Genomic DNA, 21,786 nt, shown 5'->3' with positions numbered 1-21,786 from the left:
GATAATAATATGATTATTTAATAATAAGAAAGGGCAACATGAGTAAAAAAACAAGGTAACAACGTGACCACATCAAATGAGTCGTTACATAAATTGGTATTTTTCGTATATTTAATAATACGATATAATAAAATTTATGTAACAATCAAAACAAACATTATAATAACAATACAATACGCAACAACAATCAAGCTGTTAGAAAAAATACTAATCTGTTGTCAAGCTGAGGGACCATAAACACATTGACAAAATGTATAATACCAAACCTTCCCCCCCCCCCCACCCCCACCCCACCCCCACCCCCGCCCCCACACACACACATATTTCTGAAGTATTTCTTCTCTTCCACTGATACTATTTTACAATTGCTGTTACTATCATTACTATTCTCTTCTCTCACTCAGTTTTCTTTAGTATTTTCAAGATACCCATTTGATAACAAGGGCTTGTTGCTACTACTATATGTCAATGTTTCCTCTGTGGTATGTTCTTTTACCCACAATTTAATTATTTCAATTGTTGTACCTTATCATAGATTTATATGCCAAGTGAAAACATAGAGAACTTATTTTTCACTTTTGTTTTTATTTGGTGTAATAACGATATGAGTTGAAGGGGAGCCTTGGTTTAACTCGTAAAGTTACTGCCATGTGATCAGGAGGCGACGAGTTTGAGCTGTAGAAACAGCCTCTTGCAGAAATGCAGGTCAAAACTGCATATAATTGACCCTTGTGTTCCGGTCCTTCCCCGACCCCACGCATAGCGGGAGCTTAGTGCATTGGCTGCCCTTTTAATAATGATATGAGTTGACCTTAAACCGAGAAACATGGTCTCGACTTGTTTGTGATTGAGGCGTAGTATGAGTTGACCTTAAACCAAGAAACATAGTCCCGACTTGTTTGTGATTGAGGCATAGTAGCTGTTGTTGTAATAGTAGTAGTAGTAGTAGTACGTTTCAAGTTTGTATTTTTATGTGCTCTTGTTAGTTTCTGGTGTAATTATATATCTGAGTACTCTTTGTTTGACAAAAATTCTAAGAGAAATGCCTCATTTGTGTGTTGATGAAATCAACAGTAGTGCTTAGCTCATTGGATTATTAGCTCTGCAGAAATTGTCTTCTCTTTTATTTTAGACTCGGGGCGGATTTACATAGTTGGCAATGGGTGGGATTGCACCGCGATTAGTTCAACAACAACATACCCAGTAAAATCCCACTATGCACCACGATTAGTTCAAATTCTATATATGTGTGTGTGGTTAAGAAATTCTTAAAATTATATTTTTATACAAATTTGACCTTTTCTCCTAAAAAAGTAGTGGGTGCGGTCAGAGAGCTAGGTGTTGGTGAGGGATTCAACTGAATTTCCTTCGCGGAAAATTATACTGCTCAAGTAGGGAAAAATGAGTTTCTTTTTTGTTATATATAAAAGATCTTGAGTCCTTGAATGGGAGCTTTGGAGCAATGGTAAAGTTGTCTCCGTATGACCTATAGGTCAGGGGTTCGAGCCGTGGAAGCAGCAACTAATGCTTGCATTAGGGTAGACTGTCAACATCACACCCCTTAGGGTGTGGCCCTTCCCCGGACCCTGTGTGAATGTGGGATGCTTTGTACACCAGATTGCCCTTTTAAAAAAATCTTGAGTCCGCTTGGCATAAGAGAATATTCTAGTGTACTGGCAAAAGGAGTTCAAAAGTTGCTTTGCAAAAGGAGTTCAAAAGTTGCTTTAAGTTATATGTTCAAATCATAGGTGTGACATTCTAGTGTAGTGGCAAAAGGAGTTCAAAAGTTGCTTTAGGTTACGTGTTCAAATCCTATTTCTAGTATTTCTTTTTTGAATCTCCATTATATGTAGTCTTAGCTCCGCCACTGGGTGCATTGATACTCATACTTGGATCCGTCTCTGCTTACGGAGTCTTCTACTACCTATTTGGAGCTTTTCTCAATGGACCCCTAGTGTTATATGGAGTAATGCATGTTAGATCATGGATTCCCCTAGACCGTAGATAGATATTAAGCAATACTTGATCAATTTTTGTGAGGATACACTTATTCTGACTACAATTATGAATAGGTCTGAGCCAATTAGGTATTGCTACATGGTTATATTAGTTTGACCCGGGGTCTATCGGAAACAACCTCTCTACCTTCACAAAGGTCGGGGTTAGGTCTGCGTAGATCCTACCCTCCCAAGACCCTACTTTGTGGGACTACACTAGGCATGTTGTTGTTGTTGGTTATATAAGTTTGACGTACAAGGAGCTTTGTGCCTAGGACATGGAGTTCTGCGTATATGAGGTGATTTCTACTTAGAACTGGACATTGCGGAATTTGAAAGGTTACTCCTATTTGGGTTGGAAAATCACCTTTGCATTTGCTTGACAGTCAGTGTTTCTAAGACCATCTTTTGCTTGATTGTACATCATAAGACGATGATTGCTAGTTGCTAGCATAAGATTTTCATTAAGCAGTAGTTAATTTGTTACATATTTTCTGCTGATAGATGCAAGGTGTGGCCGTGTGGGATTATTAAGTATATTTGTTTTGGTTCATGTGCTGTATAATCTATCAATTGAAAATTTGATTATGATGAAAAATTAGAGGAAATAATTTGCTTCCCTATAATATAACATGTGCTAGGCTGGGTAGCTTTTTATTGCAGAACATTGGCTTTAGATTTTCTGCGTAGTGATTGAAAATAATGGATCTGCGAATATAATAGCTTGATTTTTGGAATAAATAATCACATGTCAATAACTCTTTCCAGTCGGTCTTGTCGTTGTGGAGAGTGTACAACAACAACTACGTTTGGATTCCAACTTCCAAACTAGTCGAGATCGCCTACATGAATCCTCACTATCCATTCGCTCCATTTGTAGCTTTAGAGATTGTAGTCCTGCTTAATCTCCCAGCTTCCTGCCTACGCAAAGTGAGAAGTAAAACAAATCAAAGTAAATACATGTAAACAGCTGAGAGTTGCCGACTACTTAATTTTCAATTTTTTTGGTTCAAGTCACATTTCCATGTGTAAAAGTTGTATTTGAAAGTCCAAATCTCCTTCCTAATGCACAATCATTTGAAATATATTCATTGTCTTCTATCCTCTGATTCAAGTATATATTAGCCGTGGCATATGAAAAGTAACAAACTTCATAACCAGGGGCGAAGCTACATTCTCCTATGGGTGGTCAATTGACCACTCTTTGTCGAAAAACTACATTGTGTATATAGGTAAAATACTAAGTTTTAGAGGTATATAATATATATATATATAGAATACCCTTTGTCGGGGAATTTTTTTCACTTCTTTCAAGTTCGAATACACTTGTTCATAACTAATACTCTTTCCTTTTCAATTTGTTATGCCCTGCAGAGTAAGATACATATAACAAGCATCTGCAATGGGTTCTGGATACTGTCTTAAAAATGTAATCAGTTTGAGAAAAGCAAAAGATGACAGATCGAAAAGATTAAGGTAAGCTTCCCTAGTTGTTACTTGTATCAACATTTCTCCTTTAACTAGACAAGATCAATGCGATACGTAGTTTTTTCTTGAGACAGGGAACTTCTATTGGACGCAAGGGGGACGACAACTCTCAGAAAGAGCGTTCAAGAAGAACAAGTGGCGCTTCTATCAAAAATCACAGGGAACTGGAAATGCCTCTTGAGGATAAAGCGGCCACAAAGATTCAGACAGCTTTCCGTGCATATGTGGTAAACACACAGTGTGCACTAAGATTAAAGCAAATAGTCGTTAAAGTGAATTCCTTTTCTGATGTCTTTTCCTTGAAAAGAAAAATGTTTTAGGACATAATCCAATTAAGGAAGCACATACTCAGGCAATTGATATTTGTTGCTTTCTTTTGTATCTTTTCAGTAGGCGTGTCACAGCTTAAGTTTGTCGCCACCTGATCAACCCGAAAAGTAATAAAGAAAAAGTAGGATTGCGAAAATTAAATGCAGTTCACACTAAAGTATTTTTGCCATATTGTAAAGTAGGATTACACTCTTGAAGGGAAACAGAGAATTTATCCATTAATATTAAGAATAATGATTGATGTATTAGTGAAAAGAAAGCAATGATGTTGGGTGACTCAAAACCTGCATAGAGACTCTTAGCCAGGGAATGAATCTACTCGAAAAAATGTTGCATATAGGCAGCCTGGTGCACTAAGCTCCTGCTATGCGCTTCGCCGGACCACAAGGGTCTATTGTACGCAGCCTTATCATACATTTCTGCAAGACGCTGTTTTCATGGCTCGTACCCGTGACCTCTTGGTTACATGAAGGCAACTTTACCGGTTACGCTAAGGCCTCCCTTCCAAAAAATGCTGCATATATTTGAATTTTTTCCCCTCAATAAAGAGATATGAGTGTATTGTTCAATGTAGTGGGATGGATATTGAGGATTCATATAGCCGATCACGACTAGTTTGGTATGGAAGTGCACTTCTTGTTGTTATTTATTCTGAATGTATTCTTCAAACTTTATATTGGTTTCTATTTGTGTTATCTTGCAATATAAAGTTGTTTTCTTAGAGAGTTTTCCAAAGAAATTGCTACTTACTCTTTTCTTTAAGTTGAATAGATTTTTTCTACCTTTTCAGGCAAGGAAAACTTTACGTTCCTTGAAACGAATATCAAGATTACAGTCTATGACACAAAGCTCTTCAGTGAAAAAACAAGCTTCAGCAGCTTTAAGCAATCTCCATTCATGGAACAGGATACAAACTGAGATTAGAGCTCGCCGTGTTAGTATGGTAATAGAAGGGCGTCTGAAGCAGAAGAAGCTGGAGAATCAATTGAAGCTAGAAGCAAAGCTTCATAACGTAGAGGTTAGAATTAGCTGTTTTCTTAAGTTCTGCTTTCATATTTGCTTTATATCATGACTCATGAGTAGTTTACCTTAACAAGTTTTCTGCATAGGCTTGGCCCTGAATTATGTAGTACTCGCTCCGTCCTATTTTCTGTGATGGTGTTTGGCATGGAACAGTGTTTAACGAAGAAAGAAAGATTTTTAGAACTTATGGTCTAAAACAAGCCATAAAAATTTGTATGACTACAAATTTCATTAAGGCTAAAATGAGAATGTTTAAGTTAAATTGTTTCTAAGTATAGATATGCGTCATTTTTTCCTGGACAAACTAGAAAGGAAAGAGTGTCACATAACCTGGGACAAAGAGAGTATTAAGTTTTCGTTACTTCATTAACATGAGTGAGTGACTGACAGGTAGAGTGGAGTGGTGGCCCTGAAACAATGGAAGTTGTTCTAGCAAGAATACACCAGAGAGAAGAAGCAGCAGTGAAGCGGGAGCGAACTATGGCATATGCATTTTCTCATCAGGTACGTTAAATTTGATATGATTCTCTAGATTATATACTTTTTACATTGTCATTTCAAAACAAGAATCATCATTGATTGACATATTATTTCACAGTGGAGGGCCAATTCCAACCCAATATTCGGATCAAGTAACCATGATATCAGCAAAGCTAACTGGGGCTGGAGCTGGACGGATCGTTGGATTGCTGCTCATCCGTGGGAATGCCGAATTCCTGTTCAATCAACTCCAAAAATGGCCAAAAGGATAGCAAGGAAGACTCCTAAAAGTAACAAAACTCAAACAATAAAAACGCCAGTTTTTGTTAAATCAACTTTTGCTAATCAGAAACGCACTATAAAGCCTCGAAGGCTATAGTACGAAGCAGCTGATAAATTGACTGCAGAGAAAGGAATCAACAAAGTTGACGCAAGCATTGAAAAACAGGTGATGGTATCCTAAAAGCAACTGAAAAGAAGATAACATGTTCGAGCTAAGACGTGTTTCCACAGTTCGGCTGAGGTTGATGGCGAAAAACTTGAAGTTGGATGTGTTTGAGCGGTGAAATTTGAGAGTTTTTCCTCTAAATTTCCAAGTTCTTACGAGCTTATGTATATTTAAGAAAATAAGTTATTTCTCGGTTATAATGTGTATAGATAAGTTATAGTTCATTTGAATCGTTCTTTTATAGGTTCAAAGGTCAGAATATTCAGTTTCTATGTTCCTTTGTTGTTTTTGTCATGAAATATTTTGGTCAGAACATCTGTTTTGTACATGATGTAAAAGATATTGCAGAGTGTTTTTGGTATAGTAAAATCTTATTGCTTGGTAATTACATTGTAATTAGACAAACCATTGAATGTTTTCAGGTACTGTCACGCAGAGGCGGAACCAGGATTTAAAGCTTATGGGTTCGATGTTCTAATTCTTTTATGTTACTGAGTTCTAAACTAATAACTTTTACATATTCAATGAATTTTTTAAGATAAATACAAGATAATTACTGGGTTCGACCGAACTCGTATGCGATATGCTGGCTCCGCCCCTGCTGTTACGTGTATCCCATGTTGGTTTCATATGTGAAATTCAAGTTTTAAAGAAAAGGATATTTTGTTTAATTGTTGTTTGGAAAGTATACAAATACTTAATATTTTGTTTCACTTAAGCATGTGTTGAGAAAATGAACCTCGAACATAGCTCAAGTCCAAAAGTCCGAGCTGAGTATTGTTTAATATTATCATATATAGACGTCATTTGAGTCCATTACTCAAATGGTCACTCAACTATCCCAAATTATCTCCTAAAGTCACTTTTGTTTCGTTTGTAACAACAAAGTCACTGAACTATGCATATTGCACACAGAAGATCACTCAACTAGATTTTCCAAATTTTGGATTGCCAAATACCTATTTTACCCTCTAAATTATAGACATTTATCTTCTTTTTATTTTTTTAAAACTTTTTAATATTAGGATTTTTCCTTTTTAATTTACATTATTGACTTACCTATAGAACAAATAAATATTATTTATAAATTAAAAAAAGTATTTAAGCATATATAATGCTGGAATAACAAATTAATGAGCATAGTAGAAAATTAATTAGAATAATTTGTTAGTAATAATAATTTTAGTATTAACAATAAAAATTCAAAAATTTATCCACAATTCATAATGAAAGAAAATAAAGGTTGTAAAATATATATTTCATGCACGTAATATAAAATAATTCTTTAAATAAAGGTATTTTTATAATTTACATAATATATTTTTGAAAATTATTCTCAATTATATTATATATATTCCATGCACGACTTAACATAGCATATTTACCCTATACAGATAGTCCCCCTGCTTTCGGGTGACATAACTTTGTGTCGTCGGAAAGTTGGTAGAAACATAATAATATATTTGAGCATAATTTTCAAGAATATATAATGTATATTATAAAAATACCTTNAGAATATATAATGTATATTATAAAAATACCTTTATTTATATAATTATTTTTATATTACGTGCATGGAATATATATTTTACAACCTTTATTTTCTTTCATTTCGAATTGTGTAAATAAATTCTTGGATTATTGTTGTTAATATTAAAAAAATATTAAAAAGAAGATAAATGTTTATAATTTAGAGGGTTAAATATGTATTTTGCAATTCAAATTTTGGAAAATCTAGTTGAATGACCTTCTGATTGCAATAGGCATAGTTCAGTGACTTTGTTGTTACAAACGAAAGAAAAGTGACTTTAGAAGACAATTTGGGATAGTTGAATGACCATTTGAGTAATTGACTCGACGACACTTCATACCTTCAACCAGTATGGGATTCTAACCGCGTGCATAACCTTAAACATTTCAGCGTGAACGTTTGCATGCTAATTTCCATGTCCATGCCGATCTAGCGTGAGATGGATTCAGGATTTAAGGTTTATGGTTTCCTACAATGACTTCAAATTAAGATTATAATAATAACTGAGTTCGGTGCCACAAATTTATTGACAATTTTGTGAATTTCTTAAAAATAAATATAATGTTTGAACAAAAATTACTAAGTTCACGTGAACTCATAACCAGTAACACATTAGATCCGCCCTTGCATGTAGCATAACTACTAATCTACTATATGCTTCAATTTACCTATATCGCATCGCCGGTCGTTCGCTGACACTTGTCACATCATATTAATTTCGTTCAACACAAATACCCATCACAATGCCTATTATTTTATGGGAGTCCTACATGTTTGTTGAACAATCAATTTTTATATATACATAAGGCTTCAAATCATAGTCATACGTATCGTGTGAGCTAGAATACCTAGGATAAGATCATTGAGTATCTCGACATTATGTCCTTGAATGGTCATGATACTAGGAATGTACGCAGTAAATCTTTTTTTTTTAAGTTTTTATGTTTTTATTTTTATTTTTTAATTTTTTATAGTAGAACTCTGCCTAATATTTTAGAATTTTTAATTAAACTACTCAAATCTTTATATATGTTCGTAAAGTTTTTTACAACAAGAACCAATGTAGCGTATTGAAACAAATGGCTAATATCTTGTAACTTAAAAAGAACCTTTACCAATATACATATTACTACTAACAACTGTGAGCACCTAATTTTTGACCCACATAGGAAATTACTCCTAAAAAATCTCAAAAAATAGCTTTTAATTATTTTATAGAATTTTAGAAATTTTTCAATATTTTACTTGATTTGTTTCATACGTATTTGTGTTTGGTGCATTTTTAGAAGCATTTTAAATCTTAAAAAATAACAAAAATATTTTTAATTTTTGCATTTTTAGATTTTAATAGTATAATTAGTTGTATTTATTAAACTCTAAAATATCAAAAATACATTAGTAACTTTGCATATTTCTGTTAGCTAAATGAATTAGTTAATTGTTAGAAAATAGGTCATTAGGCTAATTTTGCAAATTAGTTGGAATTAGGAGTGTTAAATAAATGGGGGATTTGCAGCCGTACCCTATATTTATGCCACCTTTTAACCTGCACCCTATTTTTAAAAACTATTTATTTTGTAGCCAACTAACAAAAAATCCGTAATAATATGACATTTATACCCCTTCCAAAACATATAAAAGATGCATCACGCATAAATCAATTTACGGTTCTCCTCCATCACTCCGTTTCTCCTCAGATCGCCTCTCGCAAACCAGATTTGAACCAGATTCAAATTTCAAATTCAAAATTACAAAATACATTGCGAGTATTCAAATTCATCTTCAGAATTCAAAATAGTTTTTGAAACTGATTGATTTGATGATATATGTTTTCTGATTGATTTCACGATTCATCTTCACTGATATGCTGAATTTGCATTCTAAATCTGATTCACGTTGAATTCTAACATTCTAATCCGACAAATTCAAATATGCTAAAGTTTTCCACTGCATAATATGCGGAAATTTTTGTCAGATGAACAAAGCAATAAGAAGCAGAAATGGGGGAAACGGACCGGTAACTCATGAGACGACCGGCCGGGTCGTCACACTAAGTCCCACACATAAGCCTAGGGGTGTTTTAAGAGTGCTTCGCCCCGGGGCGAGCCCCGGGCGAGTCCCAGTTCTGCCTTTTAAATCAGAGGCTGAAGGTTTTGTTCAATATTAAATTGTAATTTATGTTTTTATTATTACCCAGTGTAGGAAGAAAACTTCACCTCGTTCAGCTGAAGTTTTTAAAGATTAACTAAAAAACTTCAGCACTTTATGCTGAAGTTTTTGTGCAATATTAAATTTTAATTTATGTTTTATTTTTGCACAGTGCATCTATGTTTCAGCTCGTTTTCCTAAAATTTTTACATATGAACTAAATAACTTCAGCTTGATTAAACTACAAGACAAATACTTCAGCATACGTAAAAACTCAGCTTGTTTAGCTTTCACCCATTTTATTAATGTTAGTGCAATCTAGTTTTGAACGTGATGATTCTGAAGAAGTGCCGTAATACTCGGTGTTTTCAATTGTCTCAAAAATAAAGAAAAGTAAAAACACCTAGAGCCCGTTTGGACATGAGAAAATTTTTTCCTTTTTCCAAAAAAATTTCATTTTATTCCGAAATCAGCGGTTGTTCATAAAATTTTCAATTTTCACTTGAAGATGTATTTTGGAAATTTTGAAAAACTCCAAAAAGTTGTTTTCCAAAATTTTCACTCAAATCATTCACAAAACTTCAAAAACAACCCAAAATTCTATTCATGTCCAAATACATCTCAAATTTCAAATACCATTTTCACTCGAAAATTTTTTTCACCCTTTTTTGAAATTTTACAATTCATATGTTCAAACGCCCGCTTAATTTCTTACTCGCAAACTACAGTATTTTCTTTTCTTCTGTGTTTTCTCCATAGTTAAGTTAATTCCCATTCTACTTTCAGATTTTATCAATAACTATACTAAAATAATGTAGATCAGTGTTAGTATTGGAATGTGAAGGTCTTGCCCAGGATACATGACAGGCGTGGCCGCGGGGGATGTGTTTGTACATTAAAACAATAGAAATACTACAACTTCTTAATTATTCTTAAATCACCAACTTTAACTCAATATATATAAATACAAAGGTTAGAGCAGAATGGACCTAGACAACAGGTCTATATTTTCCTAACCAATGGAACTGGACTATTACAATCTGTTTGGATCATTGTTACCCGTCGTTTTATAATGTATTGTATGTTTGGTATTGTTGTAGGAATTTGAAGAAGAGAATTGGGAAATTTTTCTACAAGAAGACTGTGTATTTATACAAGTATTAACTATTTACAAAGAATCAGAAAATAAAAAAATAGCCTATGAATTATATATGCTTGTCCTATTTCTACTAGCTTAATTCTAACAATATAACTAACTATTATTCCTTCAGCATGTGGTCTTTGTGTGCATGTGAGAAGGATCTAGAATGTGACCATGCTTTGAACGGTTCAGATAAGATTCTTCATTATTTTGCTTGTTGGTTGAGATGATGTCACGTTGCCTATCACGTGGCTTTTCAAAGGATGGGCTAAGACCAAGTCTTAGCATTAGTTGTTTTGTCTAAGACCTTTAGTCCTTTCTTCTCTTCTTCTTCATCGATTCCTTTCTTCTCTTCTTCTATATCAATTCCTTTCTGAGATATCAAATGGTTAGACTAAGAGCGATGTATTCCAACATCCCCCCTCAAGTTGGATGGGATAGAAGATACCCCTAACTTGCCAAGAAACGGTCTGTGAAAAGGCCATGACAAGGGTTTGGTGAATAGATCGGCAAGTTGAAGTTTTGAGGGAATAAATGAGAGGGAGATGAGACCGAAAAGGAACTGTTGCCTAACAAAGTGGCAATCGAGTTCAACGTGTTTAGTTCTCTCGTGAAAGACGGGATTCCGGGCAATATGAATGGCCGCTTGACTGTTAGAAAAAATTGAAACCGAAATCGGAGGGGGAGCAGATAGATCTGTGAGTAGACAAGTCAACCATGTGAGTTCAGCCACCAATCGACGGATTGAACGATACTCTCCTTCAGCGGAAGAGAGAGACACAGAGGCTTGCTTTTTAGATTTTCAAGACACCGGTGAACCACCTAAGCCGATGAAAAACCCACTGACGGAACGACGACTATCACAGCAAGAACCCCAATCAGCATCACTGAAAGCCAATAGATCAAAAAAGGTCTGAGCATTGAGGAACAAACCCTGGCTGGGATTAGAGTGAAGATAACAAAAGACTCGCAAAGCTGCTGTGAAATGCCCAATGTAAGGGTGTTTCATGAATTGGCTGAGAATTAGAATGGCAAATGAAAGGTCAGGCCGCATGTGGGTCAAATAATTAAGCTTGCCAACAAGACGACGATAGAGGGAAGCATCAGATAAAGGAGCTCCAGAATTGGCAACCAATTTGGAAGATGGATCAAGCGGAGAAGAAACCGGTGGGAGAGTGGAGCAATCAATTTCAACAAGCAAGTCAGTGGTAATTTCCTTTGAGTGATAATAATTCCATCCTGCTCTCTTAAAATCTCCATGCCTAAGAAGTAGTGAAGAGGTCCAAGGTCCTTCATTTTAAACTCAGAATGTAGAAATGCTTGATGATCTAATAATTCACAAAAATTATTGTTTGTAATGAGAATATCATCAACGTATAAATCAACAATAGAAATGAGGTTCCCTGTTTGTTTAAAAAATAGGGAATAGTCGTTTAGAGAGGAAGAGAATCCCTTAAAACTGAGGGCTCCGGCAAGTCTGGCATATTATTGTCTAGAGGCTTGATTCAAGCCATTAAGAGACTTTTTAAGTCGACAAACATGGTTAGGTCTGGGGGAAGACAAATCAGCAGGGAACTTCATATAGACCTCTTCCTGCAACTCCCCATGTAAAAAGCATTACCCACATCAAATTGAGAAATAGACCACCCTTTCTTGACTGCAATAGAAAGCAAACATCTGATTGTTGTCATTTTGACAACTAGAGAGAAGGTTTCTGTGTAATTAATGCCTTCTCTCTGAACATCACCCCTTATAACTAGCTTGGTCTTTAACCTTTCAACAGTACCATTAGCATGGTGCTTGGCCTTGTAAACCCATTTACAAGGAAGTGCTTTCTTGCCAGAAGGTAAGAGAACAACATCCCAAGTGTGGTTCTCTTCCAAAGTTTTGAGTTCAGAATCCATAGCTTGGACCCATCATGGATTGGAACAAGCCTGAGTGTAACTGGTAGCGTCTGAAATAGTATAGCATGTGAATAAGATGTTTGTTAGAGGTAGAAAGTGCAGAAAAAGACAATGTAGGTGCTGAGGAAGGAGAGGAAAGGCAAGAGGTGGTGAGATTAGTGAGGTAGATGTTACCGCAAACATAGTCTTTAAAATAACCAGGCAGGGTTCCTATGTTATCTCTGTTTGATCTCCTAAGGGGAATTGGTGGGGAAGAAGAGATTGGAGAATGAGCAGGGGAAGTAGGAGAATGAGCAGGGAAAGTAGAATGTAGGGAACAAGTAGGATTGGTGTGAGGTGTGGGTGTAGATTATGGTGTAGGTGAGTGCTGAGGAGGAGTATCAGGAGCGAAATGACTTGGAGGAGGAGGAAAAATTAAAGGAGTCTGGACTAATGGAGAAGAGGAACCTAGTTTAGTAGAGGTGATATAGGTGAAAGGAAAAGTATGCTAAAAAAATGAACATCCCTAGAAACAAATAGTTTCTTAGTAGTCAGATCCAATAGTTTGTGTCCTTTTTGTCCAATAGGATAACCCATGAAAACACATGCCTTTGCCCTAGGTTCAAACTTTCCTCTGTGATGTGACAAGGTAGAGGTATAGCATAAACAACCAAAACATCTCAAGAAAGAATAGGAGGGTGCCTGCTCAAAAAATATTTCATAGGGAGTTTTACCTTTAAGCACCTTAGATGGGAATCTGTTGATCAAAAAAGTAGTTGTCAATATGCATTCCCCCAAATAAGATATAGGCACCTTGGACTGAAACAATACAGCTGTGGCTACCTCTAATAAATGTCTGTGCATCCTTTCTACAATACTGTTTTGTTGAGGAGTACCCACATATGAAGTCTGATGTAGAATTCCTTGAGATTGCAGAAATATAGAGGCAGCATTAGCTTTCCCTAATTCTAAAGCATTATCAGATATGATAATCTTTACTTTATCATTGAATTGTCTTTCCACCACGTTTAAGAAATATTTCAAGATAGAAAATGCATTGCTCTTTGTGCTTAACAAGTAAGTCCAAGTTGCTCTACTGAAATCATCCACAATGGTGAGAAAGTATTTATATCCATTATGAGTAGGAGTCTTATAAGGTCCCCATGTGTCAATGTGAATTAGATCAATGACTTGATTAGTTTTGATGTGACTAATTGGAAATGGTAATCTAGACTGTCTTGCTTGAGGACATATATCACAATCACAAATAGGAGTAGAGAGAAATGAAATGGAATTGATATGCTTCATTGCATTGAAAGGCAAATGCCCCAATCTTACATCCTAACCTTACATCAGATTCTGTTTTTGCTAAGATAGGAAAAGAAAAAGAAGCTGAAACTAAATTAGAAAAAGACTTCTTAAACAAAGATGTTGTAGCCTTTAAAGATAGGCTCCTAGACTCTATCACATTAGGCTATACTAAGTAAAGTCCTTCCTTAGCTTCACCAAAAACTTGAGGGCTCTTCATGAGAGGGCCCTGCAAAATGCACCCAAAAGAAGTTAAAACTAAGAGACACTTGAATTTTTGGCCAACTCTCCAACCTAGTTATTCAATTCAATCTACTGGCCTATTTTTATTTGATTCAGACGGTTGACCAATTGATTGAATTGGTTTGATGAAAGCTTTTGAGCAAACTGAGTGTAACGATCCGACCAGTCGTTTTGCTTTCTAGAATCCCGTTCCCCTGAATAAGACTTTCAGTACTTGCTTTAACTAATTTATGACTTGCGGGGATGGTTGGTTCGGGATTTGGAAGAGTTTGGGTTGAAATCGGAACACTTGGTTCCTTAAGGTTGGCTTAAAAGGCCAAGTTTGACTTCAGTCAACATTTTGAGTAAACAACCTCGGAATCCGAATTTGAAGGTTCCAGCAGGTTCGTATGATGATTTTGGACTTGGTCGCATGTCCGGATCGGGTTTTGGATGACCTGGGAGCGTTTTGGCGCCTAATAGTGAAAGTTGATTCCTTAAGGATTTTGAAGTTCTTTAAATTTGGTTTGGAGCGGGTTTTTGTGTTATCAAGGTCCAAATGGAATTCCGAGACTGGGAATGGATGCGTTATGTCATTTAAGACTTGCATGTAAAATTTGGTGTCAATCCGAGTAGTAGAAGTGTGTTTCATCACATTGGAAGTAGATTGAAGAACTTGAAGTTCATAAGTTTGATTCAATTAGTTTTAAGGGGTGATTCTTAGATTTAGCGTTGTTTCGGGCATTCCGAGGGTTCGAGCAAGTTCGTTTTATCATTTCAAACTTGTAGATATGTTCGGGCGGGGCCCCGGGGGCCCCGAACATCAATCGGACAAGGCTCGAGCTTAGTTGGAAATGTGAGAAAGGGCTGAAGCTTCAGGATTCTGTCATAACCGCACCTGCGGTTGGCCATTGGAGATGCAGCCATGGGTGGCTAGCCCAGGAGCCGCAGAAGCGGCCTATCTTTGAGAGTAGTGCTTCAGACCTTGCGAGAGCAGAAGCTATATGCTAAGTTTTCCAAGTGCGAGTTTTGGCTAGAGTCAATAGCATTCTTGGGGCATATTGTGTTAGGAGAGGGGATTAAAATGGATCCCAAGAAGATTGAGGCGGTTCAGAGTTGGCCACATCCTAGTTTTGTGACTGAGATCAGGAGTTTCCTGGGGTTAGCAGGTTACTACTGCCGATTTGTGTAGGGATTTTCATCCATTGCATCACCTCTGACTCGATTGACCCAGAAGGGTGCTCTTTTCTGTTGGTCCGATGATTGTGAGGCGAGCTTTCAGAAGCTCAAGATAGCTTTGACTACAGCACCGGTTCTTGTGTTGCCTTCCGCTTCATGGATGTATGCGGTATATTGCAACGCTTCACGTGTTGGCTTGGGATGTGTATTGATGCAGGAGGGGCGAGTTATCGCATATGCTTCGTGTCGGTTGAAGATACACGAGAAGGATTACCATGTGCACGACCTAGAGTTAGCAGCGATTGTTCATGCTCTTAAGATATGGCGGCATTATCTGAATGGGGTGTCATGTGAGGTGTATACTGATCATCGCAACTTGCAGCATTTGTTCAAGTAGAGGGATCTCAATTTGAGACAGCGTAGATGGCTTGAGTTACTAAAGGATTATGACATCACCATTCTTATCATCCGGGCAAGGTAAATGTGGTCGCGGATGCCTTGAGTAGGAAAGCAGAGAGCATGGGTAGCTTGGCATACATACTAGCATAGGAGAGGCCACTAGCTTTGGACATTCAGTCCTTGGCTAATAGACTTGTAAGGTTGGATATTTTAGAGTCCAGCCGAGTCCTTGCATGTGTTGTTGCTCAGTCTTCACTATTAGGGCAGATCAAGGCTCGGCAGTTCGAGGATCCGCATTTGGCAGTTCTCAGGGAGACGGTGCTACAGGGTAGTGCCAAGGAGGTTTCTATTGGCGAGGATGGTGTTCTGCGACTCCAGGGTCGCCTATGTGTTCCTAATGTCGATGGCTTGAGGGAGAGGATTCTAGAGGAGGCACACAACTCACGTTATTCAATTCATCCAGGTGCTGCGAAGATGTACCTTGACCTGAGGCAGCATTATTGGTGGCGGCGGATGAAGAAGGATATAGTTGAGTACGTGGCGAGGTGTATGAGCACCAGAGGCTAGGTGGCCTACTTCAGCAGATGTCTTTACCTGAGTGGAAGTTGGAGCGCTTTACTATGGTCTTCGTAGTTGGGTTGCCGCGGACATTGCGGAAGTATGATGCAGTTTGGGTCATTGTTGACAGGTTGACCAAGTCGTCACACTTCATTCCGGTTATGACTACTTATACTTCAGAGAGGTTGGCTCAGATATACATTTGGGAGATAGTTCGATTACTTGGTGTGCCTGTTTCCATCATATCAGATAGAGGCCCTCAATTCAATTCCTATTTTTGGAGAGCCGTACAGGGTGAGTTGGGGACCCGGGTAGAGCTCAACACAGCATTCCATCCGCAGACCGACAGGCAATCGGAGCGGACAGTTCAGATTCTGGAGGACATGCTTAGAGCTTGTGTGATTGACTTTGGAGGGCAGTGGGATCAGTTCTTGCCTTTGGCCGAGTTTGCTTACAACAACAGTTATCAGTCCAGCATTGAGATGGCTCCATTTGAGGCATTATATGGTAGGCGATGCCATTCTCCTATTGGGTGGTTTGAGCCTGGTGAGGCTAAGTTGTATGGTACATTTTGGTGAAGGATGCCTTGGAAAAGGTAAAGTTGATTCAGGAAAGACTTCGCACAGCTCAGTCCAGACAGAAAAGTTACATGGATCGGAAGGCGCGTGATGTATCATTCATTGTCGGCGAGAAGGTTCTTTTGAAAGTCTCGCCGATGAAGGGTATTATGAGATTCGGGAAGAAGGACAAGTTGAGCCCAAGGTTTATAGGCCCATTTGAGGTGTTGAGGCGAGTTGGAGAGGTTGCTTGTGAGCTTGTTTTACCCCCCAGCTTATCGGAAGTTCATCCAGTCTTTCACGTACCTATGCTTCGGAGGTATCACGCCGACTTGTCTCATTTGTTAGACTTCAGTACTATTTAGCTAGACGAGAGCTTGGGATATGAGGAGGAGCCAATTGCCATTATTGATAGACAGGATCCCCACAAGAGGATTTCTGCGGTAAAGGTCCAGTGGAGGGGCCAACCAGTCAAGAAGGAGACCTGGGAGTCCGAGGAGGACATGCGGAGTAGATACCCACATTTATTTAGCACTTTAGGTATGAATCTAAACCCGTTCGAGGACAAACGTTTGTTTAAGAGGTGAAGAACGTAACGACCCAACCGGTCGTTTTGCTTTCAGGAACCTCGTTTCCCTGAATAACACTTCCTATACTTGTTTTAACTGATTTATGACTTGAGGGGATGGATGGTTCGGGATTTGGAAGAGTTTAGGTTGAAATCGGAACACTTGGTTCCTTAAGGTTGGTTTAAAAGGCCAAGTTTGACTTCAGTCAACGTTTTGAGTAAACGACCTTGGAATCCGGATATGAAGGTTCCGGCGGGTTCGTATGATGATTTCGGACTTGGGCGTATGTCCGAATCGGGTTTTGGATGACCCGGGAGTGATTTGGCACCTAATAGTAAAAGTTGATTCCTTAAGGATTTTGAAGTTCTTTAAATTTGGTTTGGAGCGGGTTTTGTGTTATCGAGGTCCAAACAGAATTCCGGGATCGAGAATAGATCCGTAATGTCATTTAAGACTTGCGCGTAAAATTTAGTGTCAATCCGATTAGTATAAGTGTGTTTCGTCACATTGGAAGTAGATTAAAGAACTTGAAGTTCATAAGTTTGATTCAATTGGTTTTAAGGGGTGATTCTTAGATTTAACATTATTTCGGGCGTTCCGAGGGTTCGAGCGAGTCCGTTTTATCATTTCAAACTTGTAGGTATGTTCGGGCGGGGCCCCGAGCGTCAATCGGACGAGGCTCGAGCTTAGTTGGAAATATGGGAAAGGGCTGAAGCTTCAGGCTTCTGTCATAACCGCACCTGCGGTTGGCCAGCCACAGGTGCAAGCCCGCAGAAGCGGTTAGGCCGTCGCAGATGCGGCCATGGGTGGCCAGCCCAGGAGCCGCAGAAGCGGCCTATCTTCCGCAGAAGCGGAGCCGTAGAAGCGCTTTACTTCTCGTAGAAGCGGCCCAGCAGGCCAGGGGAATTTCTGCAGAAGCGGACTCATTTCCGCAAATGCGGCCCAGGACCGCAGATGCGGAAATCACTGAAGGTAGTGACCTTCATTTATTGTGGGTGTTAGCCATTTTTGGCTCATTCCACTCAAAGGTTGGGAGATTTTGGAGCTCTTGAGAGAGGATTTTCATCAAGCTCTTAGAGGTAAGTAATCCCTACTATATGTGAGTTAAATACTTGGATTTTGGGTAGATTAACATGTAAAGATTAGTGAAAATCATGGAATTAGAGTAAAACCTAGGGTTTTGATAAAAACGTGATTTAACCACGAAATTCGTTATGGAATGAAGTAAAAATTATATATTCTTGATCCTTTGGTTATGGGTAACAATTTCCTTCAAAAATTTCCGGAATCCGGGCACGTGGGCCCGGAGTTGAATTTTAGGAACCTTGCCTTTGGGGTTGGATAATCACTTTAATAGCTAGAATATGAATTTGTAAGCCTATAATGATTGGTTTTTACACTATTTGAATAGTTTCAGATTTTGCGGCTCCGGCTTGAGAGTTTGGACGCATTCTTGAGTTGGAAGTAGGCTCGAAACGAGGTAAGTCTCTTTTCTAACCTTGTAGGGGGAAATGTCCCCATAGGTGAACTTAATTAATATATGATTGATTGCGGGGGCTACGTATGCACAAGGTAACGAGAGTCCGTACGTAGCTACTATTCCTGATATGTCTGGGTAGTTCTAGGATCATATCATGCTTCGTGGCCGCTATTAATTGCTTATAAATGCTAATGGTATGAAAGAAAGTAAGTTGAAGGAAATCTAAGGATTTACAGGCTTCAAGTGAATTATATTCATTTTTATAATAAGGAATTAAAGAAGTGTTGTCTTTTAAATGAGGAAAATTTATGTTTACTGCGTCGCACATATGATTCGCGAGCGGGGTTATGCTTTTACCGCGTCGCATGTATGATTCCCGAGCGGGGTGAATAGATGCATCTATGGTCCGTACCATTCGACCCTCGGCAGCGCTTATTTTACTTTTATGTTGGATCGGGCCGAACGTCCTCGATGGTATTTGTGTGTGATAATAGAATAGGAACCCTCATATTTCAGATGACTTATTGCTGGAAAGGTCGCTAATTTAAATGAGGAAACTGCTTAGTTTTATTAATTAGATGAAAGGATTTTTAATAATTATTCTTGTTTGAGCTTGTTGTTATCTACATACAATGTGAATTAAATGTACCGAACTTCATATTATTATATTTGCTGGCCCTAGTAAGTGTCGGAGTCGACCCCTCGTCACTAGTTCTGCGAGGTTAGGTGAGATACTTACTGGGTACATATTTTTATGTACTCATGCTACACTTCTATACTTGATTCTACAGGCTTTGAGGCAGGTGCATCTGGCCATCAGTCCGGCGCATAGAGTGGACTCCTCAGCTCGAGACTTTTCGGTGAGCTGCCCTTTCGAGCCGATCTGCTGCAGCTGGATTCTCTCTTTTGTCTTTATGTACCTGTCTATTTCTTTTCCAGACAGTAAGACAGTATGGTTTTGTATATTCTACTATATTGCCCATACACTTGTGACACCAGGTCTTGGCACATACATTAGTAGAATTATGATATTTTGGCTTGCCTTCATTATTGAGATTTGCATTTAATTCTTCATTTAAATATGCTTATGTTTTAAAACTATAAATCTCTTAAACCTATAATGGAAGTTATCACGTACTAACTACATAAATAAGGATTTACTATTTAATTAGTGCTGGCTTGCCTAACAACGGTGTTGGGTGCCATCACAGCCTAATATGGAATTTGGATCGTGACAACATGGTATCAGAGCACTAGATTCACGTAGGTCTCACAAGTTATGGGCAAACCTGGTAGCGTCTTGTGGATCGGTATGGAGACGTCTGTACTTATCTTCGAGGGGCTATAGGGTGTTAGGAAACTACTCTTTATTCATCTCCTATCGTGAAGTTGATGATGTACTAAATTTCCTTATTCTATTCTCTCACAGATGGTGAGGACGCGTACGGTGGACGTTCCAGACCCGGGAGGAGCTGCTCCCCCCGTTGCTAGAGGCCGAGGCAGAGGCCGAACGAGGGCACCGACCCGAGGTAGGAGACAAGGGCGTCTCAGAGCTACCCCAGTTACACCACCTGCGGACCCAGCAGGAGATCCCATTATCGAGAGCAGGGCGAGGTGCCCGCAGTAGAGCCTGCCCCAGCAGATTTCATGACAGCACGGGGCTTCTAGGAGGTCATGGGCCGTATGCTGCGGTTCATGGACTCGATGACCCAGGTTGTTTATTTCCAGCAGACCCAGCCACATCTCAGGCAGGAGGAGGAGCACAGACCCCTACTGCTCAGGCTCCTGGGCACGCAACTTCCATATATCAGACTCCGAGTACACTACCCACGGGCGGTGCCCAGCCAGTTGCAGCAGTGGCACCTGAGCCCAGACCAGCTGCGGATGATGATTCGCAGAAGTTATTGGACAGATGGACTAGGCTACACCCTCCTATCTTCGGAGGTGAGCGTCATGAGGATGCCTAGGATTTTATTGACAGGTGCAGGGATAAACTGCACAACATGAGGATATTGGAGTCCCATGGAGTGGATTTCACCGCCTTCCAATTAGAGGGCAAGGCCCGTAGATGGTGGCAGTCTTACCTTCTCAGCAGATCAGCATCCCATGACTTGAGATCAGCTTACACGGCTTCTATTGGACAGGTATATTCCACCCTTTTAGAGGGAAGAGTTGCGGTGTCATTTTGAGCAGCTTGAGCAGGGTCAGATGTTTGTGACCGACTATGAGGCGAGATTCTCTTAGTTGTCTCACCATGCACTCATGATACTTCCTACGGACGCAGAGAGAGTGCGGAGATTTGTTGTGGGGTTACACCTCGGTATTCGAGCTAGCATGGCCCGAGAGGTTGAGATGGGGACTGAGTATCAGCTAGTGGTAGAGATTGCGCGGAGGATTGAGGGTTACCGCCAGAGGAGCAGAGAGCAGTTGCAGTAGGACAAGAGGGCCCGATTCTCTGGAGAGTTTAGAGGTGCCCCAGCTAGGGGCAGAGGTCAGTTTGGGAGGGGCCAGCCCAGCAGGCCCCCATATTCAGCACCACCACCTCCTCCACGAGGTGCTCCAGTGAGTCCTTATTTAAGTGCGATACCGGAGAGTTCTTACCGCCCACCAGCTATTTAGGGTTCCTCCGACGGGTATTCTGGGCATCGGGGTTATTCTAGTGGATATTCGGGCTATCAGGGTCTGGCTTCAAGACAGTAGTCTGTGACACCGCGGGGTTGTTACGAGTGTGGAGATCTGGGTCACATAAAGAGGATCTGCCCTAGACTTCGAGGCAAGGCAGTACAACAGGGTCATCAGCCTATGATTGCAGCACCATCCATCCGGTCGCCCAGAGGTGGGGGACAGGTTGGTAGGGGCAGTACTAGAGGTGGAGGCCTGGTAGGGGGAGTTCAGCCAACTACTGTTTAGCCAGGCGGCGCTCCAACTAGATTCATGCTTTTCCGGCCAGACAAGATGCAGTGGCCTCAGATGCCATGATCACAGGTATTATTTCTGTATGCGGTAGGGATGCTTCGGTATTATTTGATCCAGGGTCTACATATT

At 39.2% G+C, this 21,786-nt stretch overlaps 2 protein-coding genes across 3 annotated transcripts; one reads left to right on the top strand and one right to left on the bottom strand.

Moving 5' to 3' along the window:
• Positions 352 to 5,715, top strand: LOC109230885 (protein IQ-DOMAIN 1-like). 2 transcript variants are annotated; one of them, XM_019396352.1, is made up of 6 exons: positions 352 to 482; positions 3,372 to 3,473; positions 3,556 to 3,712; positions 4,606 to 4,833; positions 5,229 to 5,342; positions 5,437 to 5,715. In XM_019396352.1, exons 2-6 carry the CDS (start codon positions 3,400 to 3,402, stop codon positions 5,695 to 5,697), a joined length of 834 nt encoding a protein of 277 aa, XP_019251897.1. In that variant the 5' UTR covers positions 352 to 482; positions 3,372 to 3,399; the 3' UTR covers positions 5,698 to 5,715. The 2 variants fall into 2 exon arrangements, with proteins under 2 accessions (XP_019251897.1, XP_019251898.1); XM_019396353.1 differs by lacking the exon at positions 352 to 482 and adding an exon at positions 493 to 3,229.
• LOC109231478 lies at positions 11,389 to 12,490 on the bottom strand. Its single transcript, XM_019397138.1, has 2 exons — positions 12,174 to 12,490; positions 11,389 to 11,848 (listed from the first exon to the last, which is right to left on the bottom strand). The coding sequence occupies exons 1-2, from the start codon at positions 12,488 to 12,490 to the stop codon at positions 11,389 to 11,391; spliced, it is 777 nt and encodes a 258-aa protein (XP_019252683.1).

The sequence above is a fragment of the Nicotiana attenuata genome, chromosome 8 (genome assembly GCF_001879085.1).
Source record: "Nicotiana attenuata strain UT chromosome 8, NIATTr2, whole genome shotgun sequence".
NCBI lineage: Eukaryota > Viridiplantae > Streptophyta > Magnoliopsida > Solanales > Solanaceae > Nicotiana > Nicotiana attenuata.
The sequence above is the reverse complement of the archived record's forward strand: the minus strand, read 5'-3'. Positions and strand labels throughout refer to the sequence as shown.

Excerpts from the sequence above, each read along its gene's own strand:
- LOC109230885 (XM_019396352.1), top strand. The coding sequence starts at position 3,400 with ATGGGTTCTGGATACTGTCTTAAAAATGTAATCAGTTTGAGAAAAGCA. Across the intron at positions 3,474-3,555 it reads GACAGATCGAAAAGATTAAG|ACAGGGAACTTCTATTGGAC; the intron begins GTAAGCTTCCCT and ends TTTTTTCTTGAG. Across the intron at positions 4,834-5,228 it reads CAAAGCTTCATAACGTAGAG|GTAGAGTGGAGTGGTGGCCC; the intron begins GTTAGAATTAGC and ends AGTGACTGACAG.
- LOC109231478 (XM_019397138.1), bottom strand. The coding sequence starts at position 12,490 with ATGGATTCTGAACTCAAAACTTTGGAAGAGAACCACACTTGGGATGTT. Across the intron at positions 11,849-12,173 it reads ATGGGGAGTTGCAGGAAGAG|GCATGGAGATTTTAAGAGAG; the intron begins GTCTATATGAAG and ends ACTACTTCTTAG.